Genomic DNA, 25,480 nt, shown 5'->3' on the forward strand with positions numbered 1-25,480 from the left:
TCTTAAAAAAAATGTTATTTTCCACAACTGCTGCAGAGCTAAACTACAAAAATATCCTCTTTCACAATAGCCCTTTGGTTGTGAATTTCATGGACGTCAGCACAGTAGTCAGGTTCATTCGTGAATGGACAATACAGAGAAATGGGGAGGGGGAGCTGACTCTCCTGAGAGGCAATGGCTGCTGTCAGAGATGTGCAGGTCACCCAAGGCACAGAGCATGCTAAGACTGAAAAAAAAAAGAGACAAATTTAATATAAAGAATATGCAGCCCTGGCTGGTGTAGCTCAGTGGATTGAGTGCGGGCTGTGAACCAAAGCATCACCGGTTCATTTCCCAGTCAGGGCACGTGCCTGGGTTGCAGGTTAGGTCCCCAGTGGGGGCCATGTGAGAGGCAATCACACATTGATGTTTCTTTCCCTCTCTTTCTCTCTCCCTTCCCCTCTCTCTAAAAATAAATAAATAAAATCTTTTTAAAAAAAGGAATATATGGAGACATATATTGAGAAGATCCAAACAACCTTCCGGTTCTAAAATCTGAGCAGGAGGATTCTCCACCCGGAGCAGATGTAAGCATGAAAGTTTTGGTCTATGAAATTTCTAGGTGACAGGTAAGGGGAATATCCTGGGATCCTGCTGATACAGGAGGGATCTAAAGGAAACACAAGGTGAGCAGAATTGAAGGGAGCCCACAGTCATAAATTCTACTTGAAGATTTGTCAGAAAGGACCTAGGAACTGTAAGTGCTGCTACGGAAACCTTCTTGTTGCTGGAAGGCATGAAAACTTTAGATGTCCTTCTTCAGAAAAAGAGGCTATCATTTATAAGTAGTGATTATGTTTTTAAACAGAATATTGTATCTCCAACAATCTTTTGATAAAACATTTCTCTCAGTCACTACATTATAAGGTTACAAGGGTGCTTCTCAAACAGCCAGCATGGATTGACTAGAACCTTAGCACAACTGAAAACATCACCTTTTCTCTCTTGCCTCCTTCTTCACTTTCCTTCCTTCCCCATCTCTCTTTCTCTCTCTCTTTCTCACAAACACACACACACCACTACCACTACCACTAAATCCCTGGCTATGTCTATGGCTGCTGACACACACACTGGTTATGGAACACTGGGGGTTGGTTTGTTTCCTTAGTGTTATTGTAGGGAAGAAATTACACTAAGATCGCAAACATCTGTAACAGCCACCTTTGTCTGGTATTTTATACATGTGTGTCAAATAAATTTCAGAATTGTGGAAAGTCACTGTAACAATTCATGAGTCCTAAGAGTTTTCTATTATCTTCTTAGGTTGTTGAAAAGACATGTCATGAAATTACTAATGACCCATATCCAAGAAGGAAATTAAAAGGCATCTCTTAGGAACATTCTGGCTATAGAGACTGAAGTTTATTCAGAGACATAAAAAGAAAATCTAAATCAATAGGCCAAAGATACCAGAAACTGGTTTATAAATAAAAGACAACTTCTCAGATGTTGCAAGAAAGTAGCAAAAACTCACAAAAAAAAAAAGGACCAACTTTTGGACCAGGGCTTCATCATGAAATCAAGACAAAACTGCAGGAAAGGAAAAGAGAAGAAAGAAAGGTTTATGCACAATATGAAGTTGAGAGGGAATAGGATCAATTGTGAATCAAATGAAATTTTGAAAACTCAACTGAATCTATGTGAAAATTTTCAGTGTAGGTAGATTCAGCAGGCAGATGGTAAAAACTGATGAAAGTTGTTGGTGCTTCTACTGACTAGCCTCTTAAAACTTATCACCAGGCCTAGGGAGAGGCTTAGGGTTGCAGCAATCCAGCTAAAGGGGCCACTACACTTCCAAAGGCAGACAACACAGATGAGCTCACCAGGGCTTTCACAAAGGAATTGGGGCCAAAATTCAAAGACTGAATTTTTCTGCCATGTATCTTCATCAGAAACCTAACTGGAGTGGATCTAAGAACAGGAGAACTTCACTATGACCATCATGGACATCTGCAACTTCATTCATTTATACAACAAATTTAGATTAAGCATGGTGTTGAAAATTATTAAATTGGATCTACAAAAGCAAAATAAAGGCAAGCATAAGCGCTACTGTCACAGAGCTTACATACTGATGGAAAAGAAATACAGAGTCAACATGGTTTCAGGTCTTAGTAGGTACAAGGAAGAAGAAAAAAGTTTCAAGAGCAGAGAACAAGAGTAGTTGGCACTGGGGTGGCTTTTTTAATAGTAGTGTAGCACTGTGAGGAATTTCTGAAGAGGAAATTTGAGTGTGAGTCTGTGTGAAGTCAGGACACAACACAGAGGAGGGGTGTTATAAGCAATGGAGTAGACAAAAACAAAGACCCTGAGACAGGACTCGGCTTGATGTGTAGAGAGCCCGTACAATGGCTCAAATGGATGGAGTAGAATAAACAAGGGTGGAAACGGTAGAAAGTGAAGAGGGTGAGGCAGGCAAGTTTCAGACCATTAAGGCTTTGATAAAAGGGATAGGGAATCTGAATTTTATTTAATGTTCACTGGAAAACATTGAAGGGCTTTGGGCAAAAGAAAGGTGTGATCTCACTTTTTTTTTCTTGAAAGTATTCTTTTATTTTAAATTATTTTAGACTATACTTTCAGGGATCATTTCTATAGTTTGTCACTTACTTTAAAAGGGACACTTTGAGTAGAGATTGTGGGACAAGAGTAGAAACAAAAGGAACATGTAGGAAATTATGGCAAACTTCCAGGCCAGTGTTGGTGGTGACTTGCTTTTGGGTGTTAAGTTATGAAGCATAAAGAGGGCAAAGCCAACAGAGCATGTTACAAACAGATAAAACACATGAGGAAAACATCTAGGATGAGTTCCAGGTTTGGGGCTTGAAAAACAAAATGAATAATGGTGCCCTTCAACTCTACATACAATACATTTTGTTTTCCTTTTACTCCCTTGTGAAAAATGTAGCTATGCTGGTATATCCACTCTGCAAGATAGTTGGCTAACTTCCTAAAAGAAACACTCAATATACACTTACTTAGCATATGTCCCAGCAACCACATGCCAGGGCATTTACCCCAGACAACTGAGAACTCATGTCCAAACAGATAACCATACGTGAAAGTTCAGGGCAGCTATATTTGTATTAGCCCAAAACTAGAAACAACCAAAATGCCCCTCAATAGATGAATGGTCAGACAATGGCAAACAGATCCGAACCATGAAACACTACTCAGAAATAAAAAGGAACACACTGTTGATGTACTCAACTACTTAGATCTCAAGGGGATTATTCTGGATGGGAAAAGCCAATTTCAAAAGGGCACATTTTGTATGATTCCATTTATATAACATTCCCAAAATCAAAAAATTATAGAAATGAAGAGCAGATCAATAGGTGGCAGGGATTCAGGTGCCTGGGGAGGGATGATTAGGTGTGACTATAGATCTGGTAACATTAGGGATTACTAAGATCTTATTTTACAACAACAATCTTTGTGGGAATGGAACTATTCTGTACCTTGATTTCAGTGGTAGTTACAGGAATCCACCCATGTGATAGAACACCAACAAACTATACCTGTTGTACCAAAGTTAGTGTAGGTCTTGTACTGGAGTGTGATAAGACGTAACTATTAGAGATAACAATGTGAAGAACACAAAAGCCCTCTCTGCACTATCTTTGCAAGTTCCAGTGAATCTATAATTACTTGAAATACATTTTTAAAAATCTAACTTTGTTCTAAGGCAAAATGCATTACATAAATATTAAAAGTAGTAAAGCAATAAATACATCTTAAAAAACATTGTCTTCTGAATTTATAAAGGACCTTTTTCCCAATACATCTTACCATTGTGATATGTAGGCAACAGTGTCTCCTGATGTAATTTTTGCTCCTAAAAGCCTCTGGAGCAAACAACACTTGGAATCCTTTCTCTCCCTCTAACTGTTAACGTTAACCAGTAAATAGAACCTGTGAGTTCTTGTTTCCATACCCATACAAAGGAGGTAGAGGGGCAGAAACTGAACAACTATTAACATAGGTGCTCCAATAGCTCTCAGACATTCTCAACTCTGAAAACTACTTTGCTTACACCCAAGACATTGACCCTTCATTGGCCAGTAAACCTCTGCAACATGAAAACTTAAAAAGGATGGCTTAGACCAAAACCAATGACTGTGATCTAAAGGCTTAACAGTGTCTAATAACACTAATCAAAATTCCAATACAATAATATTAAGGTTATTTTAGGTATCAAAACTAGGTTTAGATAAATCATCTAAGTCAACTTGAAGGTCTGAATAGTGGTGACTACTCCCTAAGATCTTATTTTACAACAACTTCTTTGGTATACATTTCTTTAGTGTTTTGGCCTTCTTACAACACCCAGTCTCTCTGAGTGTGGAACACATGGCCTTTAGCTCCATTAGAGAGCATTCTACTCCTAAGAATGCCCTCAAGGCATTTAGTACCCAGGTACCCATGCTAAATCCTAGAAACTCTTGTCATTGCTGAATAGGTTTATATTTACTAATCCTTACATTATCTCAAACAAGCATCTATCCAACTTAGAGTGTTTGTAATGGAAATTAGATTTATAAACCTTTTTTTACTGGTCTTAATTGTAAAACCTGCATAAAACCATATCCTGAAATGAACTTTAATTCAATAATTCTTTTATTTTGTAAAATATTTTCTAATCTACGTGTCTCACAACAGATCCTGTCTGCTTTTCTGGAATTGAATGCATTGCCAGCAAAACCTATGGAATGTGCCAGATGCTGCCCGTCTAGATGCTGGTCTCCCTGGGAAAGAGCTCTGCCAGGTACAACATTGTGAACGGAATTGAATCACAGTTTCCATTTGGATGCTTGTATCAGTCTATCCACACTATTTTAAGTGTGTTAACATACTCCAAAAAATAAAATATTATTTTGCATTTTTCACTTTCTAAAGTTGAATAAAATAAAAACCAATGAAAATTATATGGATTAAACACCTTTTGAAAACTAAGTAGCATTCATTTTAATCCTGCCAGAGATTGGAGCATGGAAAACTGCCAACAACAATCACTTGTAAAAAAAAAAGTAAATAAAAAATTTAAAAGCAAGATACTTACAGCCAACCATCATCATGGCCACCGAAAACATCTTCTCCACATCAGTGGTAGGAGCTATGTTTCCAAATCCTATGGTTGTAAGGCTTGTCATGGTAAAGTAGAGAGAGGACACGTACAGTGAATCCTTGCTGGGTCCTCCTTCCCATATCCCCGTACTGGTGTTGTATCGATACGGAGTCCCAATGCTCGAGGCCAGCTGGTAAAGCCAACTGCCTTTTTGGATGTTGTTCGTGACTTCATTGATCACCTCGTAGTCCCCAATGCTGTACCATATGCAGGCCAGCCAGTGGGCAACTAGTCCAAACACACACACCAGGAGCACAAGGACCGCTGCTCCATACTCTAGGTAATGGTCCAATTTCCTAGCAACACGGCCCAATCGCAAGAGACGCACCACTTTTAAAGAACTGAAGAGACTGCTGATTCCCTGAATAAAAGAAAAGAAATGGCACAGTGTCAGAAAGGAAAACGGTACAATGGCTCACCTTCATGAACTTGATCATCACCCACCTATATACTAACAACATAATCATAATACAGTTCTGACTTTGTCAACAAAGTCAAAAAGCTGAAATTATAAAGAAACATTTTTTGAATGCAGATTCCTTCCCACTCAGAAATAAGCTATTTGTGAGTTCTTACACAAAGCATTTCATTAGCTAAGAAAGGCCCAATTTATTTTCGTAAGTGCAGTATAAATAGCACAGAGAAAAAACAAAGGGGAGAACTGCTTATGAAATATATAATAGAAATAGGGTGATGGGTTCAGGCCTTCTAGTTCTTCTCCTATAAAGCTTTTTCTCTAAATATTTATTTTTTCTTAATTTATAATAGCTACAAACAGAAAATGTCTGAAGAAGGAATCCCAATCTTACAGGCAAGCAAACAGAAAACATTTCTGTGCATATGGGAAGAACCAGCAAATACCATTGTTTGGCTGCCATACTGGCTGTCGCAGTCGAGATAAGCACAAACTTTGAGAAAATGAAGAGACAAACTTTGAATGGGTACACAACCTACCAAAGCTGATCATCCTCTAGCAACAGTCACAGAAAAGAATATCAAAAAGGGAAGAGCAGCAAACTAAATCATATTTTGTTGAGAAGCTTAAAATTCCAAAAGCAGCATTATACAGATGGAAATAGAGCATAGGCTTTCTCCAGTCAATGAAGGTCCCATAGCTACTTTTTGGAAGCATGTAATAAGCCACCTGGGAAGACAGGATAAATGCATCCCTGATACAAGGAGGGAAGAGAAAGCAGTGACTGAGTAAGCCTCTCATCTGATCATTACCTCCAGGTCTCATGACATCCTTAGTACTAATTCTGTCTCCCAGAAGGGACACAGGAATCTAACCTAACTTACTCTGAGCTCAATTCTAACCAACACAGAGGAACTGGTTAGTGTGATGCACCAGGATGACATTAATGAGACTCTAAGTTATAGCATCATAAAATTCTTCACAGTTAAGGTAAAAAGGTTAAAAATACATTTGGTTATACTATTTTCCATAAAATTGAAATTTTTCAAAATAAAAACTTGAAAGAGAGTGAAAAAAGCAAAGAGAAGTAGAAATAGGAGACCTTATGGAAGTGAAAGAGTAGAAGCATCCTGACAGTTTTTCGTTCCAACCTTGATGTCCTTAAGCCTGGCTCTGTTTCAATTCCCAGTCACAAATGCTGTGGCATAAATGAAGCCTTAAAATAAATTCTCATTTCACTTGAACACTTGGGAAGAAAAAAGGATACTGAATTTTAGGTAGATCAAAAGAGTAGCCTTAACAAAATTCAAAGATGAATTAGCACAATTCAATGACATGAGATGTTGAGAGGTAAGAAGATTCAAAGGAACATGAAAGCCCTAGAAAATGAAACTATGTAACCATCTCACTTATATGTGGACTCTAATGAACAAAATACACCCATGAACAGGATAGACACAGAGGAACACATACATGGAGCAGACTGACAGCTGTCAATGGGGAGGAGAGAATGGATGAAAGAAAGTGAAGGGATTAGCCAAAGAACACACAGGCATAACCCACAGACACAGACGACAGTGTGGTGATGGCCTGAGGGAATTGGGGGTGAGGACTGGATGGACGTGGGCAAAGGGAGGGTAGAGAATGAGGACATCTGGAATCTTGGAAACAATAAAAATAAAGTTTAAACAAATAGGACAAAACTAAGCATTTGTTGAGAACCTCTATAAGCCAAGATTCTGAGTTGGGTCCTGGGGACATTAAAATAAATATGCTTTGCTTCTGCTCTAAAGAAACCCACGGTCTGGATCAAAAAACTGTGGTACATTTACACAAAGGAATACTATGCAACAGAAAGAAGGAAGGAGCTCCTACCGTTCGAGACAGCATGGATGGAACTGGAGAGCATTAAGCCAGGCAGTGAAAGACAAATACCATATAATCTCACCTGTAAGTGGAACCTAATCAACAAGACAAATAAGCTAGCAAAATAGAACCAGGGACATTGAAATAATGAGCAGACTGTAACCAGAGGGGAAAGGGCAGGGGGGTAACAGGGTATAAAGGGGAAGGGTTCTCAAAGAACATGTATAAAGGACACATGGACAAAGCCAAAGGGGGGTAGGATTGAGGGTGGGAGGTGGGGATAGGTGGGGTGGGGGGAGTGGTAAACAACTGTATCTAAACAACAATAAAAAAAGAAAAAGAAAAAGAAATTCACAGTCAAAGTGCATGAAAAACTCAGGGTTAAAATAAAAACAGTGTTGCTATAGATGTTGTTCTTCAGTTAACAAAAAATTTTAAAGGAACTATTTACACCTGTTATACACCTGTTTAAACACTACAAAGACAAGTCATTTCTACCTGAATTGTCATCTATAAAAGAAAGAAAAAGAAAAACAGGAGAATCTTTATCCATTCAAACTAAAAAACACTCCCAACTCTCAACTGGAATGTGAAGAATGAGGGTCTATTGGAACGAGGCCTCAGTGAGTGAGAGACGGACACTCTCTCATCTCTGGTGCAGGCAGCATTCTCCTAAAGGAGGCAGTTCACCCTGAGGGGCACCTGCTCTGGACTCCACTTCAGAAAAAAGCACATATTCTACAGCCGTGTCCAATACCACTTCAATATCACAAAATATTTTGTAAACTCTCTGACAGGTTCGATGCTACCACTTTCTCCTTGGTTTTAGCCAACTCCCCAACTGACATTTTTTTCAAAATCATTTTCTAGGGCAGCCCTTTTCCATGCCTCCATTATGTGTGAGGATTCTCTTCAGGATCCCCTGAGCCCTTTCCTGGTTGATTTAGTCAGTTGTTTCAGCCGACTTCTATGGGAGGATGATTCACAGATCCACTTCTTAGCACAAAACTCTCCAATGTGTTCCTGACACAGAAGCCAAATGTCTTCTATGCATTCCCTTTCTATGTCCTGTGGGTAAGTCCCAAGGGGAATCCTTCTCTGCTCCTGAGTCAATTCTCTGTCTCCCACTCTTGTGAATGACAGCATGATCTACCCAGTCCCTCCGACCTGGGACTGAGGCTCAGCTCCTCCCTTCCCCACCACATACAGAGCTGCTGACCAAGTCCTGAGGATCTTACTATTCTAATTGCCCAAGTGCCCAGTACATATCTACTTTTTAAATCTCTCAAAAAGGTCCCTTCTTTCCCATTTCCAAGGTCATGCTTTAGTCAGAACTTCATGTTTTTCCTTCCTTGTAGGACAAGGAATAGCCTCACCATTGGTAACCCTACCTCTGTTCTCACTCCCTGTAACTCATGCATCACCCTATACAAGCGACCACCTGGTGGTTTTTAAAATCATGTCAATCTAATCCTGTCCTTCCCTAACCTAAAATTTTTAATGCTACAGGATTAAGTATTAACTGTCTACTAGGACATGGAAAGCCATTCAGAACCTGGTACCTGCCTGCCTAATCAGCATCTCTCCCACAACTGCTTCTTGTGCTTTCAGCACTCAGCAATGCATAGTCCCTAAAGTGTCCATTCTGCTTCACGTCACATTACAAGCTGTTCCCTCTTCTGAAAGGGTTTGTGCCTCACACACTCTTGGTGACTAAGGTCTTACAGTTTATGACAAACATTCTCTCCTCCAGTAAATTTCTCTGACTTCTCCCACTCCCCCTACCTGGACCATCTTCACTGACATTCCCTCATCCCCTCTCTCCGACCCTGAGAGTGGGGTGTCCTTCCTTTGTGTTATCAGACACATTTGCACATCTCTATTGTACCAGTTATCACCATAACCCATTATGACAAGTCTCTCTGTAGGCATGGCATCCCAGAAAATTCTAAACCACTGAAGAACATATCTAGTGTCCATTAGAAAGTTTGATGTATGGTAATATGTTAAACTATCAATATATTTAACAAATGAAGAGGAAAAAATTGCAACACAAGCAAATGTGGCTGAAATGAATTTGGGGGATTTTAATTAGTAATAAACGCAATGTGATTTAACAGTAAAATATAGATAACAAAACAGTCTATGTTACTTTGAGTTGCATGAGTAGAGATATGGCAGCAAGTATGAAAGAGAAATTCTCTGTAATTTCTCCACTGACCATACCACAGCTATAGGCAACATGTAAACTATGTTCAGAAGAGGACTGCTGAAAGAAAGAAAGAAAGAAAGAAAGAAAGAAAGAAAGAAAGAAAGAAAGAAAGAAAGAAAGAAAGAAAGAAAGAAAGAAAGAAAGAACTAGCCCTAGCTGGTATAGCTCAGTGGATTGAGCTCGAGACTGCAAAGCAAAGGGTCCAAGGTTCAATTCCCAGTCAGGGCACATGCCTCGGTTGCAGGCCAGGTCCCCAGTTGGGGGCATGCAAAAAGCAACCACACATTGATGTTTCTCTCCCTCTCTTTCTCCTTCCCTTCTTCTCTCTCTAAAAAAAAATTAAATAAATAAAATATTTTCAAAAAGAACTAAAAGTATGCCCTATTCGGTAGTGTGTGAAAAAATGGCAAAAAGGAAACTGGGGTAGAATCACAGAAGGATGCAACAAAGTTTTCAACAAGCCTGTACCATATACTTCCACATAGTAAACCAACCAGAAAATAGGATTCTTCATTGCTACTTGGAATACAGAAAAGATGATAATAATGCTGAATAATTACTACATGCCAGGTACTATTCTAAGAGCTTTGTATGTGTTTAAAATTTTAATTTCCAAAACTATTCTATGTGGCATTAAAACATAGCTCAGAAAGGATAAGAATTTAATTTGACTTAGTTTATGCAGGTAGTAAAAGGAGGAGCCAAGATTCGAATATGAGCAGTCTGGCTTCGGGCCCCTTGCTCCTCACCACTTCACTCCCTGATCACACTCTGGAACTCACTGTACCTAGAGCATAACGTTAAATGTAACTAAGCACATGAGTACCTATAATATTGGCTTCAACATGGACATTCTCTACATGACTGAATAAAGGATATTAAATACTAGCACCCTCTTACCCTGACCCAGGCACAATAGGGGTCAGACTGTGGAGGCCCTAGAACTCTATATAGTCTGTAATTTCTTACGTGAACCAACTCAGTTCATTCTCACAATAGCAGAATTTTTATCCCTGCTGTTCATATGAGGACACTGAGGCTCAGACAGGTCAAATAGCATGCCCAAAGCCATACAGCTAGGAAAGAATGGAAGCATCACTCAGAGCTAGTTTCCCAGATTCTTGGTGCATTCCCCATGACAATTCTTACAACATGACAACTGCCATACACTCTTCCTGTCCATATCCCCAATAATCACTGTAAGATTAATCTCCCCAAAAGACAGCACACAGCATAACCTCTGGGGCTCATCACAGACACTGGATTAAACACAACATTTTCTGCAGGCCTTCAGGGTCCTCAGTCACATCTCTGACTATACTGCAAGGTCATTTCCCACTATGTCTCTGCATAGCCACAGTGCTCTGATCAAACCTAACTCCTTTTTGCTCCCAAAGATAACCCCAAAGTTTCATTTTGAGTAGCAGTGTTTGAATACAAATATACAAATTTGTGTATTATGTTCACATAATACACAAATAACTAAGCATTATTTGGAAGGTTTTTTAAAATTATCTCATTCTCCATTGTTTTGTATCAAAAAGAATTTAATTCAATCATTATAACAAAAACTCAAAGTAAAATGACTTGGTTTTAAAATGTGATGAAATAAGTTAAAACTTGAAATAATCCAAATATCCATCTTTAGTATAATGGAGAAATAAGTTATCTCACATTCACTCAGTGGAACACTACCCAAAAATAAACATGAACAGACTAGAACTATATTCAATAACAAGAACGAATCTAAAAAGCATTATGTTGAACAAAACAGGCCAGACACTGAAGTAAATACTGTATAATTTCATTTGTAAAAAGCTTAACAGGTGGAACTCCTCTATGGAATTAGAAGTCAAGATAGCAGCTCCCTTTGTTGAGAGGGGGGTGGTGACTACGAAGGGAGAGTGGGGGCTCTGGCAATAATCAGTTTCTTAATATGGCTAGTAATTACTAGGTGTCTTCACTTAGTGAAGATTCTTTGATCTCCACATTAAGACTGGTGTAATTTTCTTCAAGTATGCTGTGTTTAAACATCAAAAATAATGTTGTAGAAAATTCAATAGTTGCTGCTGTGTTGTTAGGTTAACATTTCACAACAACACATAATTCAGACTTAAAATTTCTTTCAAATCATATGATTTTGGGGGGAATTATATTCAATATTGTAAGTATAATAGATTTTTCTTATTTTATGACTCAACCTCATATCCTTTATATTGGATCACTAATTGTATTCTCCTTGCTGGGAATTTTTTTTTTATATTACAATTTATCCCCCCATATCCTATTCCAGCTCCACTCACCTGCACCCCCGCTATCACCACACTGTTGTCCATGTCCATGAGTTCTCTTTTTTTTTCTTTTGCTCAACCTCTTCATCCCCTAGCATTCCACCCACCAGAGCTCTCAGCCTGCTCTCTATGAGTCTGCTTCTATTTTGCTTGTTAGTTCAGTTTGTTCATTAGATTCCACATATGAGTGAAATCATATGGTACTTCTCTTCCTCTAACTGGCTAATTTCACTTAGCATAATGTTCTCCAGGTCCATGCATGCTGTCTCAAAGGGTAAAATTTTCTTCTTTTTCACAGCAGAGTAGTATTCCATTGAGTAAATGTACTATGGCTGTTTCATCCACTCATCTATTGTGGACATTTTGGCTTGCTGGAAATTTTTACTTCACCCATACAGTAATACTTGATACTTATAGGCCATCCTCAAAAAATGCCCTCCTTCTACACTATCACCTTTTCATAACAACTTCTTGAATCTGTATTTTCCTCCAGTTTTATCTGCTCATTCATTTTCTGCTTCATTTCACCTCACACTTCCCAGTCCTCTGCAACCTCCTCTGCCCTCCAGTGGCTTTCTGCCTCTTTCCCCACCTCTAAGCTCTAAACACACAAGTCCCTGCATTTCTCCTGATAGAAGAGAATAACAAATGCATCAAATGCATAACAGAACATAGCAGGTTTAATGGAGAACTTTCAGTCATCAGCCTTCCACCTTTCTGGACAAGTTCATGGAACAATAACCAGAAGACTCTCTGTGTTATTAATTTTCCAAGTCACTTTTCTGGATTCCCACATTAAAGAGATACAGGGTGTTATCAGCATAAGATAGTATCTTTCCATGATAAAGCCATTTAAATATAAATCAATTCTCTCATTTGATTATCACTAATGAACTCAGCTAATGTTCTTTCCTATCTTCTTCCCTTCTTGCTTTATAATCAGTAAAGCTATGATCAAAGAACTTTTTTGTCCAAGGATACATGACAATTAAGTGGGGGTGATAGTGCAGGTAGACAGACTTGTAACAGCCAGGTGCATGGTGTTTCACCTACATCTTGCAGTCTCACACACAAAATGTTGCAGTAGATTGGAAAAGAAAAAAATGACCATGGTTATTTCCCTTCCTGTATCCACAACCATCGGCAATGTGACTTTGCAACTCTTCTATCAGGAGATAAGGTCTATTTCCCCCTCCTTGAATACAGGCCGGCATTATGACTTGCTTTGGCCAAAAGGATGTGGCATAAGTGACACTGTACCAGTTCTAAGCTTAAACCTCAAGAGACAGAGCACTTTCATTCACGGTCTTGGGATCCTGTCCAGCTGCCACATGAAGACCCACTAGGTTTCTGGATAATGAGAGACCACATCATCAATTTGGGCCATCCCAGATCAGACAACCACCAACCAATGCAGCAGCCTACCACAGATGTATGCGTAACCTTGGTTAAGATAGGCCAAACCTAGCCCAAGTTAGCAGGACCATCCAGTTGAGCCACAGACTCATGAGTTAAAGAAATGATGGTTGTTATTAACCACAACATTTTGGAGTTGTTAGGCACAGGAAAATCTTATCTGATACAAATGTGGGGAAAGCACATTATGTGTTTATGTCCACTAAACTGCATGGGAAGATTCATGCCAGTCAATATTCCACAAGAACAGAGACCTCAAAGTCATTATTTCACATATTTCCTAAATCTCTCTCAAGTCTAACCTCACCTAAAATCTCGCCATAATCCTAGGTAACTTCATTTCCCATGTGGGTGACCCTTTCAACAATCTTGCCTCACAATTTCTTTACCAATTCATCTCCAATAGTCTTTCCACTTCTCCTCAGACACAGATTTCCACGGCCATAATCTGAAAGTTGTTGTGTCCTAAAAACTTTTACCAGCTGTGAAGTCTTGAATTGAAGTCTTGAATTGAATGATCCTGCTGTGTGAACATATCCCTTTCTCTGTTAAACTAAATTGTCCAGTTTCACCAATGTAATAGTATTTACACTTCATTGAACTTCCAGTCCACTAACAGATCTACTTTTTCTCCCTCTACTAACCCTTTCTACTCTCCCCTGTCCTCCTTTTGAAGCCTCATAATTTCAATAATACTATACACCCTGAATTCCTTACCATCTCTGTCTCTTCATTACAACTCCATCAAAACCTGAATCCTGGCTCAGTTATGAGCTTTATTCATGCCTGTGTTAATAAACTGTTCAAGAAAGTCATAATTTTGAACATACAATAGGGCAGACTTGTTCCACTATAAATGCATTATCATCAGTCTCAAACATCTTTCAACTACCTAGCAATTTTACGAATCTTATGTGTTCATCTACTCACTGTATTTCAAACTTTCTCTACTCTGTTCAAAATTCCATCCACTCCCTCCCCCCACAACTATCCTTTCCATAGACATTTAAATGTCTCACCCATTTAAAAAAGTTACTATTCCCCCTTCCACTCTCCCATTCTAGACTTTGTCCCTGGTCTTCTTCTAATACGTAAATAAATGTAAGTGGTAGGCATTTGGTTAAGCAAATCAGAAACCACAATGTATTTTTGTCACTTATCTCTCTGACATCCCCCATATTCAATCTATTTTAAAAATCCTATTAATTTTAACTCCTAAATATGTCTCAAATTTACCCACTGGTCTCCATGTGCACTGTTACCACCTTAGACCATGCCACTAGCATCTCTCTCCTGGACCTGCAGAAGTTTTCTAATAACCTTCAAGGTAGTCATTTGACCCCATCTAATTTGTTCTGAACACTGTATAAAAGTTACAACTCCAAACCACTACTAGCTTAAAATCATATGATATCTTTCCATTGTTTTTTTATATTTTACTTTTATTGTTTATGCTATCACAGTTGTTCCTGCTTTTTCTTGCTTTTCGTACCTCCACCCAGCCTCACCTTCTACCTTCCCCAAGCCAATCCCTGTATTGTTGTCTGTGCCCATGGGTTCTGCGTAAATGTTCTGTGGTTAATCCCTTCACCATCTTTCATCCCATACCCCCACCTCCTTTCTGGCAGCTGTCAGTCTGATTTATGTATCTAAGCTTCTGTTTCTATACATTGCTCTAAAATCCATTTTGATTTACACAGACTTGCATGGTCTGGCTCCTGCTAACCACTCTAATCTCACCTTTCAACATTCTTAAGCTCATTCTCCATCCAGTTTTCAATTCTTTAAATTTTCCATACTCCCTCAAACATAAGGCCTACGCACTTGCTATTATTTCTAAATGGAGTGGTTTATAGCTCTTGAATGCCCCTGTCCTTAGCCTAGTTAGCTTGATTCATACTTCAGACCTCAGCTCAGTCATTACTTTCTCAGAGAACTTTTCCTTTCCTAGAAATGTTCCTAGAACATTACTAGGCTAGCTAGTAATGACCAGTCTAGGCCAGGTCATTTCATTACATAACCTCAAAGAACATTCCCTTCATGACATTTGTCTGTTTGTGACTGTGTACTCACATCACCCTCATTCTTTTGAACATTCTTTGAACACTCTCTAGCATTCCCTGGCATTTACTAGACACCAAATATGTATTGAAAAAAAATTAATACATTAATTTCTCATAATAATTTCTGACTACTCTGGCACTAATGTTGTAATTAATAATTAATAGTTAATTCATCTTCACAGGTAGCACCCCATTAGGCAACTGGATAAAAAACACAAAATAATAATAAGCTCCATTTCATAACCATTGTGTTCTTATGCTAAATAGATTTTATACATGAATGACTACATAGTCCATTTCTGTTTCCTTTTCAACAGCACAATTTAAAGGCTGAAAGAAAACTGAAAACCATAATTGTTATCTGAACTTCTAACCCAGACAACAAATTATATTGCCTCCTTCTTATTCAGAATTCACTTCTCCAAATCAAGCTATCAAAAGATCCATGAGGAAGTAAATAATCCTAATTAGTCCATGCATTCGCTAACATGCTTCAGCAGAGGACCTCAATTTAAATAACTTGTTTTAGCCAACTTATATTATTTTTAAGATTTTATTTATTTATTTTTAGAGGGGAAGGGAGGGAGAAAGAAAGGGAAGGAAACATCAATGTGTGGTTGCCTCTCATGCAACCCCTACCAGGGACCTGGCCTGCAACCCAGGCACATGCCCTGGACTGGGAATCAGACCCACAACCCTTTGGTTTGCAGGCCAGCACTCAATCCACTGAGCCACACCAGTCAGGGTACAACTTATATTCTTATCAAAACATGGTGGCATCGGCACATAGGTACACAAAGAATAGACATTGATGTTTAACCATATCCATAATGCACTAAATTTTTATGTTTCTTATTGTGGAAAAGACTTTCTGTTTAATATTCAATGGGTCCACGGTAAATATAAAACACAATCAAAATACACACTCTAAAAGGAGGTATATTGCCTAAAGCTTTCATTAATTTTCAAACATTATGATACATGTACAAGCAAACTAGGTTGGTGGATGCTTTAAATCCTTCAATAAATTGTTTCTGCCTGTACAATAATCTAAACTCTAACACAATCTGCAATGTCTCTACAGTCTCACCTTGTGCATCTCTGTCTTTTGCTCTCTGTATTCAAGTCATAGAAAACTTCTTTCCTTTCTTTGAAAATTTTATATTCTCTCACTTGGGGGCATTTCCAAACATGATGTTTAAAACACTCTCCCTAACCCACCAACCACTCCTTTTGTGTAGTTAATTCCTATTCATCTTGCAAGTCTTGTCTTAAATGTCACATCTTCAGACATTTACCCTATCCCCATCCTTAAAAAGGTTTATTTTTTACACCCTTGTTTTGTAGTGTGAATAATTCATCCAAGCAATGCTGAGGAAACAATGTAGCAGACAGTGAGAACTAAATTAGAGAAAGGCTGGCATGACCATGATGGACTATATGTTAGTGAAAATTACAAAGATTCAGGAAGGAAGCCAAGAAGAAATAAAGAAGAAGAAAAGGTAGGAATTTAGTCAGTGAACCACATTGATAGCGCAACACTCAAGTGAAGACCTGCACACTCTGAAAAAATAGGACAGAGTAAATGCTCGTATCTTCCAAAGTTATTTTCTAAAGTGTGACCTTTTCCCAACCATTTTATAATATGTGGCAATGAGATTGTTAAGGATATAATAAAAAGATAGCAAAGAATGTCTATGAGACATGTGCCCAAGGTGGTCAAAGAGCAGCCCCATTCCTATAAGCTTTTCCCTCCCTTCCCAGCCCTTCCACCCAGGATCCACTTCTAGGCTCACTTCCCTAATATTACAACGTGGCTGTGCCCAGGCTCCCAGACCTACCATAGTCCAGGACCACATACTACTTCCTAAGTTCCCATTGTGTCTTTTCCAATGTTCCAAAAAAAAGTCCATCCTTAAATTAAATCTCCAATTACTTGAGGTTGCTTGAGTCTCTTTTCTTTGCAACTAAAGTAAATTCCTAACCTAACAGCTGCATGTAGTCTATACATGCTTTCCTACATGGCTCAACTGCCAATCATCCCAGTCATTATCTACCCCCTATTGCCCCATTTTATTTTATCTGTAGAGTATACCACTATCTAAAAATTATATATACATACTTTTTAAAGTTTTCTTGTCTGTTTACTATCTGTTTTCCCCACCAAAATAAAACTCTGACCAAGAAAGTCTTAACATTCCTGTCAGCTTGACTACATTTGAGACAAGCTTTTTCCTGACTTTGGCTCCTCACATTCCTTTTCTTAGAGCATTTGCTTACAAACCTTTAAATTACAAATTCTTTCTCTGCTCCTTTGATATATAAATCTTCTCCCAGACTCTCATCAATTTTACAACCTAAGAAGTTCTTTCTCAAGGATTTGGGAGCCATCCCTTTGAAATGCAATCATGAAAAAATAGCACCCCTATGTTTGTCTCTGTAGGAGGGTAGAAGCCTAACTTTGATAAGCACCAATTAGCGAACACAGATGGCCTAACTGTGAGCCAACCTTTTTGCCTTTTTTCTCAGCAGCTTCAGGTTGAATCTCTCTCCCTTAATGCAATAGTCTTGAGTAAAGTCTTCCTTGCTCTTTTTAACAAGTGTCCCCTGCAATTTCTCTTTGACAGTTTTAGGAAGATAAGGGATGATTTGTGTGCTTGTTCACACTGCTAGATCCCCAATACTTAGAATAAACAAGTAACTCAATAGATATTTGGTGAGTGAATAGATGGATGAAATCATGTAAGGCATTTTTTTTGCATTTAAAGAATAACTCAGAGAAAGTGGAAGGTGGGGGTGGGTAGGGCAGGGAAGAGTAAGGGGGGGATGGAGATAACTGTAATTGAACAGCAATAAAAAAGAGAGAGAAATAAGTCCTTCTTGGGCCATTCCTTTATATTTTTGAATGTACAACCACATTTCAAAAGTCAATCTAAGTATATAGCTTATTATCCATCCTTATATAAATGTCCTCAGCACTTGAGATCACTTAAATCTCTCAGCACTTGAGATGACTTAAATCTCCTTTCTTTACAACTAAAAAGAAAATCCTAATCCAAGAGCTTCATTTAGTCCTCACTACATGTTTTCCCACATTTCTCAATCCTGATCATCCCAGTCATTACCTATTCTCTATTATCTTATCTTTTAAGATTTTACTTATTTATTTTTACAAAGAGGGGGATGTAGGGAGAAAGAAAGGGAGAGAAAAAGGGATGTGGGGGCCTCTTGCGCACCTCCAACCTGGGACCTGGCCTGCAACCCAGGCATGTGCCCTGACAGGGAATCGAATCAGTGGCCTTTCAGTTTCTGGGATGACACCCAACCCACTGAGCTACACCAGTCAGGGCTGTCCTGTATTATTTTTATTCCTAGAGCACACTATCTGAAACTATATGTACACTTTTTAAAGTTTTAATGTATGTTTAAAATACATGAAGAGCAGAAATGATCAGTCCTAGTGATACAACTTTATATTATACACTGACAGACTTCTGTACATGCAGATTTTATTTCTTAAATATGATTACTTTCTTTGCCAATAAAGTTTACACTGTCTTTAAAAACATATGTTATTATTAAACTTAATTGTTAGATGTCAATATTGAACACAAGAAATACAACTGGTTCTAAAACTCTAGCAGGATCATATCTGGGTTAAAAAAATCTGTTAGTCTATATGTAATTATTACAAAACAATTGTTGTGCAAGTTCCTGTTGTCTAGGCCTCTTTATTCACCATGGCCGAAACAACTGTACTATCTGCACATGCTCAAACAAAAGCTTTTCAGTACGACCATTTATAACCCAGTGTAATCCTTTGTGAATGTAACTGCAAATGGCTGATTTTTACTGATTCAGTGATCTCAACACAAATAATCACAGTGAAAACTAGCATCCTCTTGAAAAATGCACACCAGGCACTTAGTTGTAAAGTCCACACTGTTGTCTACAATGCTGACCAAGTAAACATCCAGACTCACAAGACTATTATAAATCGTACTTGTTCTCAGTGGACTCAGAAGGATACGGGCTGTGATCACTGTCTATTAGTGGAGGAGCATCAGGCATCTCCTTCCACAGGATTTGACCTCATGGCAGTCTCTGCAGAAGTCCACAGAGCTGTGCTCCTTGTGCTCTTTCCTCCAGAGCACAACTCAGAAGTGAGAAACCAGGGCTCAGATGGCAGACACTGAAACCATCTAAACTAAAAAGTCTTAAAACTGAAATTGTCCAACCCCACACTCAGCTTGTACACTCAGAACTAAAACCATACCTCACTGTCTATGCTAATAAGGCTTTGCACCATTCCTCGGTTATCCTTAGCATGACATGACTTTTCCAGGACTCCATCTCCATGCCCAGGAAAATGGCTTGATTTTCATTATAGAAACTTCCCAAAGACCCACTGACTCTTCAGTGCAAAGTATCAACAGACAATTTATGTCTAAAGGGGTCAGTTCAAAATTTTAGCAAGTTATTTTGTGAATATCAATAAACTAAAGTTTACGTGCAGAGGAAAAGATTGTGCAGAATAGCCAACACAATACAGAGTACAGACAGTACCCGACTTCAACACTTCCTGTAAAGTGACAGTAATCGAGACAGTAAGGTATTGGTGAAAGAATGGACAAATAGATCAGTGGAGCAGAATACAGAGGCCAGAAATAGACCCACATAAATTTAGTTACTAATCTTTGACAGAGGAATAAATGTAAGACAATGAAGCAAAAATAATCTTCCCAACAAATGGTGCTGGAAAAATTAGACATCCTAATGCAAAAAGATGAGTATAGTCATAGACCTTACACACTTCATGAAAAAAAAAGTCAATATGAACCATAAACCTAAATTTAAAACAAAAAACTACAACACTTTTAGAAGATGGTATGGGAAAAATTCTAGGTGACCTCAAATATGGTGATTACTTTCCAGATACAACACCAAGGCACAATTCATGAAAGACATAATTAATAAACCCTGCTTTGTGAAAGATACTGTCACGGAAATCAAAATAAGGCCAAAACTGAGAGAAAATATTTTCAAAATACATATCTGATAAAAGACAATTATACGAAATATACAAAGAACTCTTAAAACTCAACAATAAGAAAATTAACAACCCAATTAAAAATGAGCAAAAGATCTAAATAGACACACAATCAAATGACATATTCAGATGGCAAATAAGCACATGAAAAGATGTCTAACTTAATATATTATTAGGGAATTACAAATTAAAACAATAGTGAGATATCACTGCACACCTATTACAATGGTCAAAATCCAAAACACTGACAACATCAGATGCTGGAAACACTAATTCATTGCTAGTGGAATGCACAATGGTACAGCCACCTTGAAAGATGCTTTGGTAGTTTCTCACAAATCAATTATGGTGATTATATTCTTACCATATGATCCAGTAATTGTGTTTCCTGATATTTACTCAAATGAACTGATAACTTACGCCCACACAAAAACCTGCACACAAATGTTTTATAGCAGCGTATTCATAGCTACCAAAGGTTTAAAGCAATAAAGATGTCCTTCAGCGGGTAATGAATAAACAAACTGTGGTACATCCAGGCAATGAAACATTATTCAGTACTTTAAAAAATGAGCTAATAGCCATTTTTTCAAGTAGCCATTTTTTCCAAGAAAGAAACTTGGAAAAAGTTTCCAAGTTTCTTTCTTCTGTGGAAGAAACTTAAATGTGTATTGCTAAGTGAAGATGCCAATCTGAAAAGGCTACAGAATACATTATTTGAACTATATGGCATTTGGAAAAGGCAAAATTATGGAGACAGTAAAAAGATCAGGTGGTTCTAGAAGTTCAGGGAACAAAGAATACATAGGTAGACCACATGATTTTTAGGACAATGAAACTACTCTGTATGATGCTACAGTGATAGATACAATGATCATTTTGTATTTGTCAAAAACCTATAGAATGTACAACACCAAGATTGAACCCGAAGGTACACTATGGACTTCGGGTGATAATGATGTGTCAGTGTAGGTTTGCTTGTAATAAGTGTATCACTCTGGTGGAGGATGTTGATAAGGCAGGAGGTATGCCTGTGTGGGGGCAGTCTCTCTATGGGAAGTCTCTGTACCTTACTCTAAATTTTGCAGTGAACCTGAAAGTTCCCTTAAAAATGAAGCTTATTATCCACTGGGCAAACACAATGATAAGAAAAATCAATCAATTTCAAGGTGGACTAGGCAGTTTTTCTATGAATTTAATAAGATTAAACCTAGAAAAACTATAAAAAGAAAGAAATATTACATAATTCCTACTTTTAGCACTCCAACATTATTTTAAATTCTCTCTTGGCTTTAATGAAAAATAAGTGGCAATCAAACTGTAGTAAACAGCAATTTCTAAAATGCTATTTTGGCAGAGGGTCTGAGAGTCAACAGAGAATCTAGGCTGACAGAAATCACTAAAATCTATGAGGATAATTAGCTTCTTTGATTTCCATTCTTGTTTTGATAACTAAGTAAGAAATAAAAATGTGCAATGTAATGAAGTAATGCAGGTGGACACTTGACCAGCATAATTCATAAAAAGTTTTAGAAAACTATTTCCCCAAATCTTTTCTGAAAATAAACAATGCTTTACCTATTTCCACTCCACAGTCACTGACCTATTCATCTTGCCTCCTGAAACAATGCCCAAGTTATCTTTTTCCCAGTGTCATTCTGCACTGACCTGACTTGTCATGTTTGCCACTTACAGACACCACTCATTGTCCTCTGAATTCCCTGAATAATGTTTTCTAAATCCACTAATGCTACCAAACAGTGTGTTATCTGCACCTTCCCCATCTTTCTCAGATGTTCTATAATTCAGCTCTTCCCAGGCTCCCAGAAATCTAGCTTCTGGTTGTCCCAGAGCTGTATTCAAATGCACACTACAAAGGAGCTTGCTCCTGTTGCTTGAATTCAGAGTGACAACGTTTACACTGTTTTGGTGTCTAGGAAATCTGCATTACTTCTTTTCAAACAGAATGCTTTTCTTTAATGGACTCTGTCTTGCCTGCCTCATAGTTCTCTTTAAAAAAGAATCACATATCCAGTTCATGAATTCCTAGTAAATCAAATTACCTTCAGAAAGCACAGCAACTGAGACAATCTTAAAAATAGACAGTGTTATTAAGTCCTCTAAGTCATTTTGGACCTGCATCATGTTAAAGGATCAAACTGTGATTTTCAGACTCATACTCTCCTATTCCCCAGCCACCACTACCTCACTTCCTCATTTTTAAGTTCTAGTTTGTTTTATGTTATTGTACAATTTCCTAAAACCTTGCCAATACTTCATTGCTTTCAGTCAGTGAATCACCAATATGCACTAAGTAAAGAAAGGATTACCAAGGAGATGGACCACATTCTGCACCATCCCCAAGCTTAAAATCAGCTGAGGAGAGAAATTAAATAATAATAATATCCCCTCAAAAAGGAAGAATTCTACAAGCAAAATTCATTCATGTCTCTTTTTCTCATTTATTCTTCATCACTACCTTGTGATGTAAGTAAGTTAGGCATTCCTTCCCTTTTTTACACATATGACTGCGAGCCAGAGTAACCATCCAAAGGCTCACAACAAATGTGTCCTTAGAGAAGGCATAAGACCTGGATCACCCAACAACTGGTATGGTGCTCATGAACACAACAAAGCAACAAAAGAAAAATAATTTAAATATGTTAATGTGCATACATCTAAAGATAAAATATGATGATATTCATAAGAGTTGCTTAGGAATAATGTAGGAAGGCTTCCTATAAGAAATATGTTCCAGACCTAGTACGCTGTTGGTGGGAATGCAGACTGGTGCAGCCACTGTGGAAAACAGTATGGAATTTCCTCAAAAAACTAATAACGGAACTGCCTTTTGACCTGGCAATTCCACTGTTGGGATTACACCCTAAGAATCCTGAAACACCAATTCAAAAGAACCTATGCAACCCAATGTTCATAGCAGCATTGTTTATAATAGCCAAGCGCTGGAAACAACCTAAGTGCCCATCAGTAAATGAGTGGATCAGAAAAACTGTGGTACATTTATACAATAGAATACTGTGCAGCAGAAAGAGGGAGCTCCTACCCTTTGCAACAGCATGGATGGAACTGGAGAGCATTATGCTAAGTGAAATAAGCCAGGTGGTGAAAGACAAACACCATATGATCTCACCTTTAAGTGGAACTTAATCAACAAAACAAACAAGCAAGCAAAATATAACCAGAAACATTGAATTAAAGAACAAACTGGCAGTAACCAGATGGGAGGGGGGAGAGGGATAATGGGGGAATATAAGTGAAGGTCCATCAAGGAACATGTATAAAGGGCACATGCACAAAGCCAAAGGGGGTAGGTTTGAGGGTGGGAGGTGAGGATGGGTGGGGCAGGGGGGCGTGGTGCAGTAAAAATGGAGACAATGGTACTTGAACAACAATCTAAAAAAATGCAAAATAATAAATAAATAAATGAGTTCACCCTAAAGGTGACTGTAAAAAAAAAGAAAGAAAGAAATATGTTCCAGAAAGTTGGATATTCTATAATAGATAACAGAGAAGCAATATACAGGAACTAAAATGAAAAGGCCAAAAATACATAAAATAGTCTCAGCAAAGAAACTGATAAACATGCAAATAACTCTAAATAAATACTTAAATTAAATAAGACAATAAAATAGTAATTAAAAGAGAAAGTTTAAAACAATGTTGAACCAAAATACAAGACAATAATTTGAAAGATGAGAAGATAAACAGAGGTCCTTAAATTACTTAAGAGAAAAGACAATAATAAGTCAAATATTGATGCTAAAACACTGATCTGCATGTTAAGAGTAATCAATTAGAGAAACTTCCATACAGTGGGGAGACCCAGGAGATTAAAGAAAACCTCAATCACCCCAAAAGACAGAAGAAAAGAAGAAAACTAAAGTCAAACAGAGAGAAAAGCAATGAAAAAAACATTTTAAAATGGAAAATAAGATTCTTTATAAGTAAGTTAAAGTGTAATTAATCTCAATAAATATATATAGATTAAACTTACTAGTTAGAAATGTTCAAACTATATAGATTGTTGGGAACTGCCCTGCCTGGTATCAGAAGCTGTAACCCCCACCTAGGCTAAGGCTAACTAAGGGAATGTCCTTGGAACCGTAAGCCAGCAAGGAGACAAGCTTATCTCCCTGACTGGAGCACCATTTCTGCTCCTTCATACCTCACCCTGCCTGTACCCCAATGCTTGGTCGGTTAGCCAATGACGGGTAAGATTCCCCAAGGGGGGAACGACCTAAGACAGGCACGATCACATGAGAGGCCCCCCAGAAGAAGAACTTTGGGGCTACAGCAAAAGGGGGTGATGGACTCTCACCCTTTGGCTTTGACAAAGCCTGAGTCCTTTTGCTCTGCAAGAAAATCTCTTAATCTCTTGGCTGCCTTACTTCCCTTGCTCCACCTAAGCCTGAAACAATGACAGGGTGGTGCTGCCCTGTGCTGGAAAGGGCGGGTTCCCTGGGTGATCAGGCCTGAGAAAGAGCATGTAAATTTCTGTGAAACCTTCTTTGTTTAGAATGCTCTCAGTTGAATGAGAAGGGTCCAAGGGGGAAGTTAGTTTGTTCCTTAGAGTCTTACAGCTCTTTGACCTTGACTCAAAATAGACCCTCAGAGTTCCTTGTTACCTATCTTTGATCCTTACTTCCTTGTAATGAGTAACGTGCTTTACCTGAATTCTTATGCAAAATGAACCCAATAAAAGCCGGTTTGGACGGTAAATCAGCACGCTCCCCCCTAGAGGGGGTGGCCGTTCCATTCCTACTTCTCCACAGAAACTGGTCTGTCTCTGTGCATGTTTTTTTCTCATGTTTCAACAAGCCATCCGCAGTGTTCCGTGATCACTGCTGGCCGGTGACCCACGCATCAATAGATTGTTTATAATAAATAGTTATAGTATAATAATCTAGGATAATAAAAAGTTAAAGGATAGAAATATATACTTGTATACCAAACTGAATTTAGCTTTAGTAATATCAAGC

General features: G+C 38.2%; 1 protein-coding gene across 1 annotated transcript in view; it reads right to left on the minus strand.

Annotated features, from left to right (window-relative positions):
• KCNH5 (potassium voltage-gated channel subfamily H member 5) overlaps positions 1–25,480 on the minus strand; it is a 259,894-nt gene that overhangs the window by 181,835 nt on the left and 52,579 nt on the right. Inside the window, 1 exon segment of the mRNA XM_036010818.1 lies at positions 5,102–5,528. Coding sequence (XP_035866711.1) covers positions 5,102–5,528 — 427 coding nt within the window.

Source organism: Phyllostomus discolor, chromosome 1, assembly GCF_004126475.2.
Source record: "Phyllostomus discolor isolate MPI-MPIP mPhyDis1 chromosome 1, mPhyDis1.pri.v3, whole genome shotgun sequence".
NCBI classification, from domain to species: Eukaryota; Metazoa; Chordata; class Mammalia; order Chiroptera; family Phyllostomidae; genus Phyllostomus; species Phyllostomus discolor.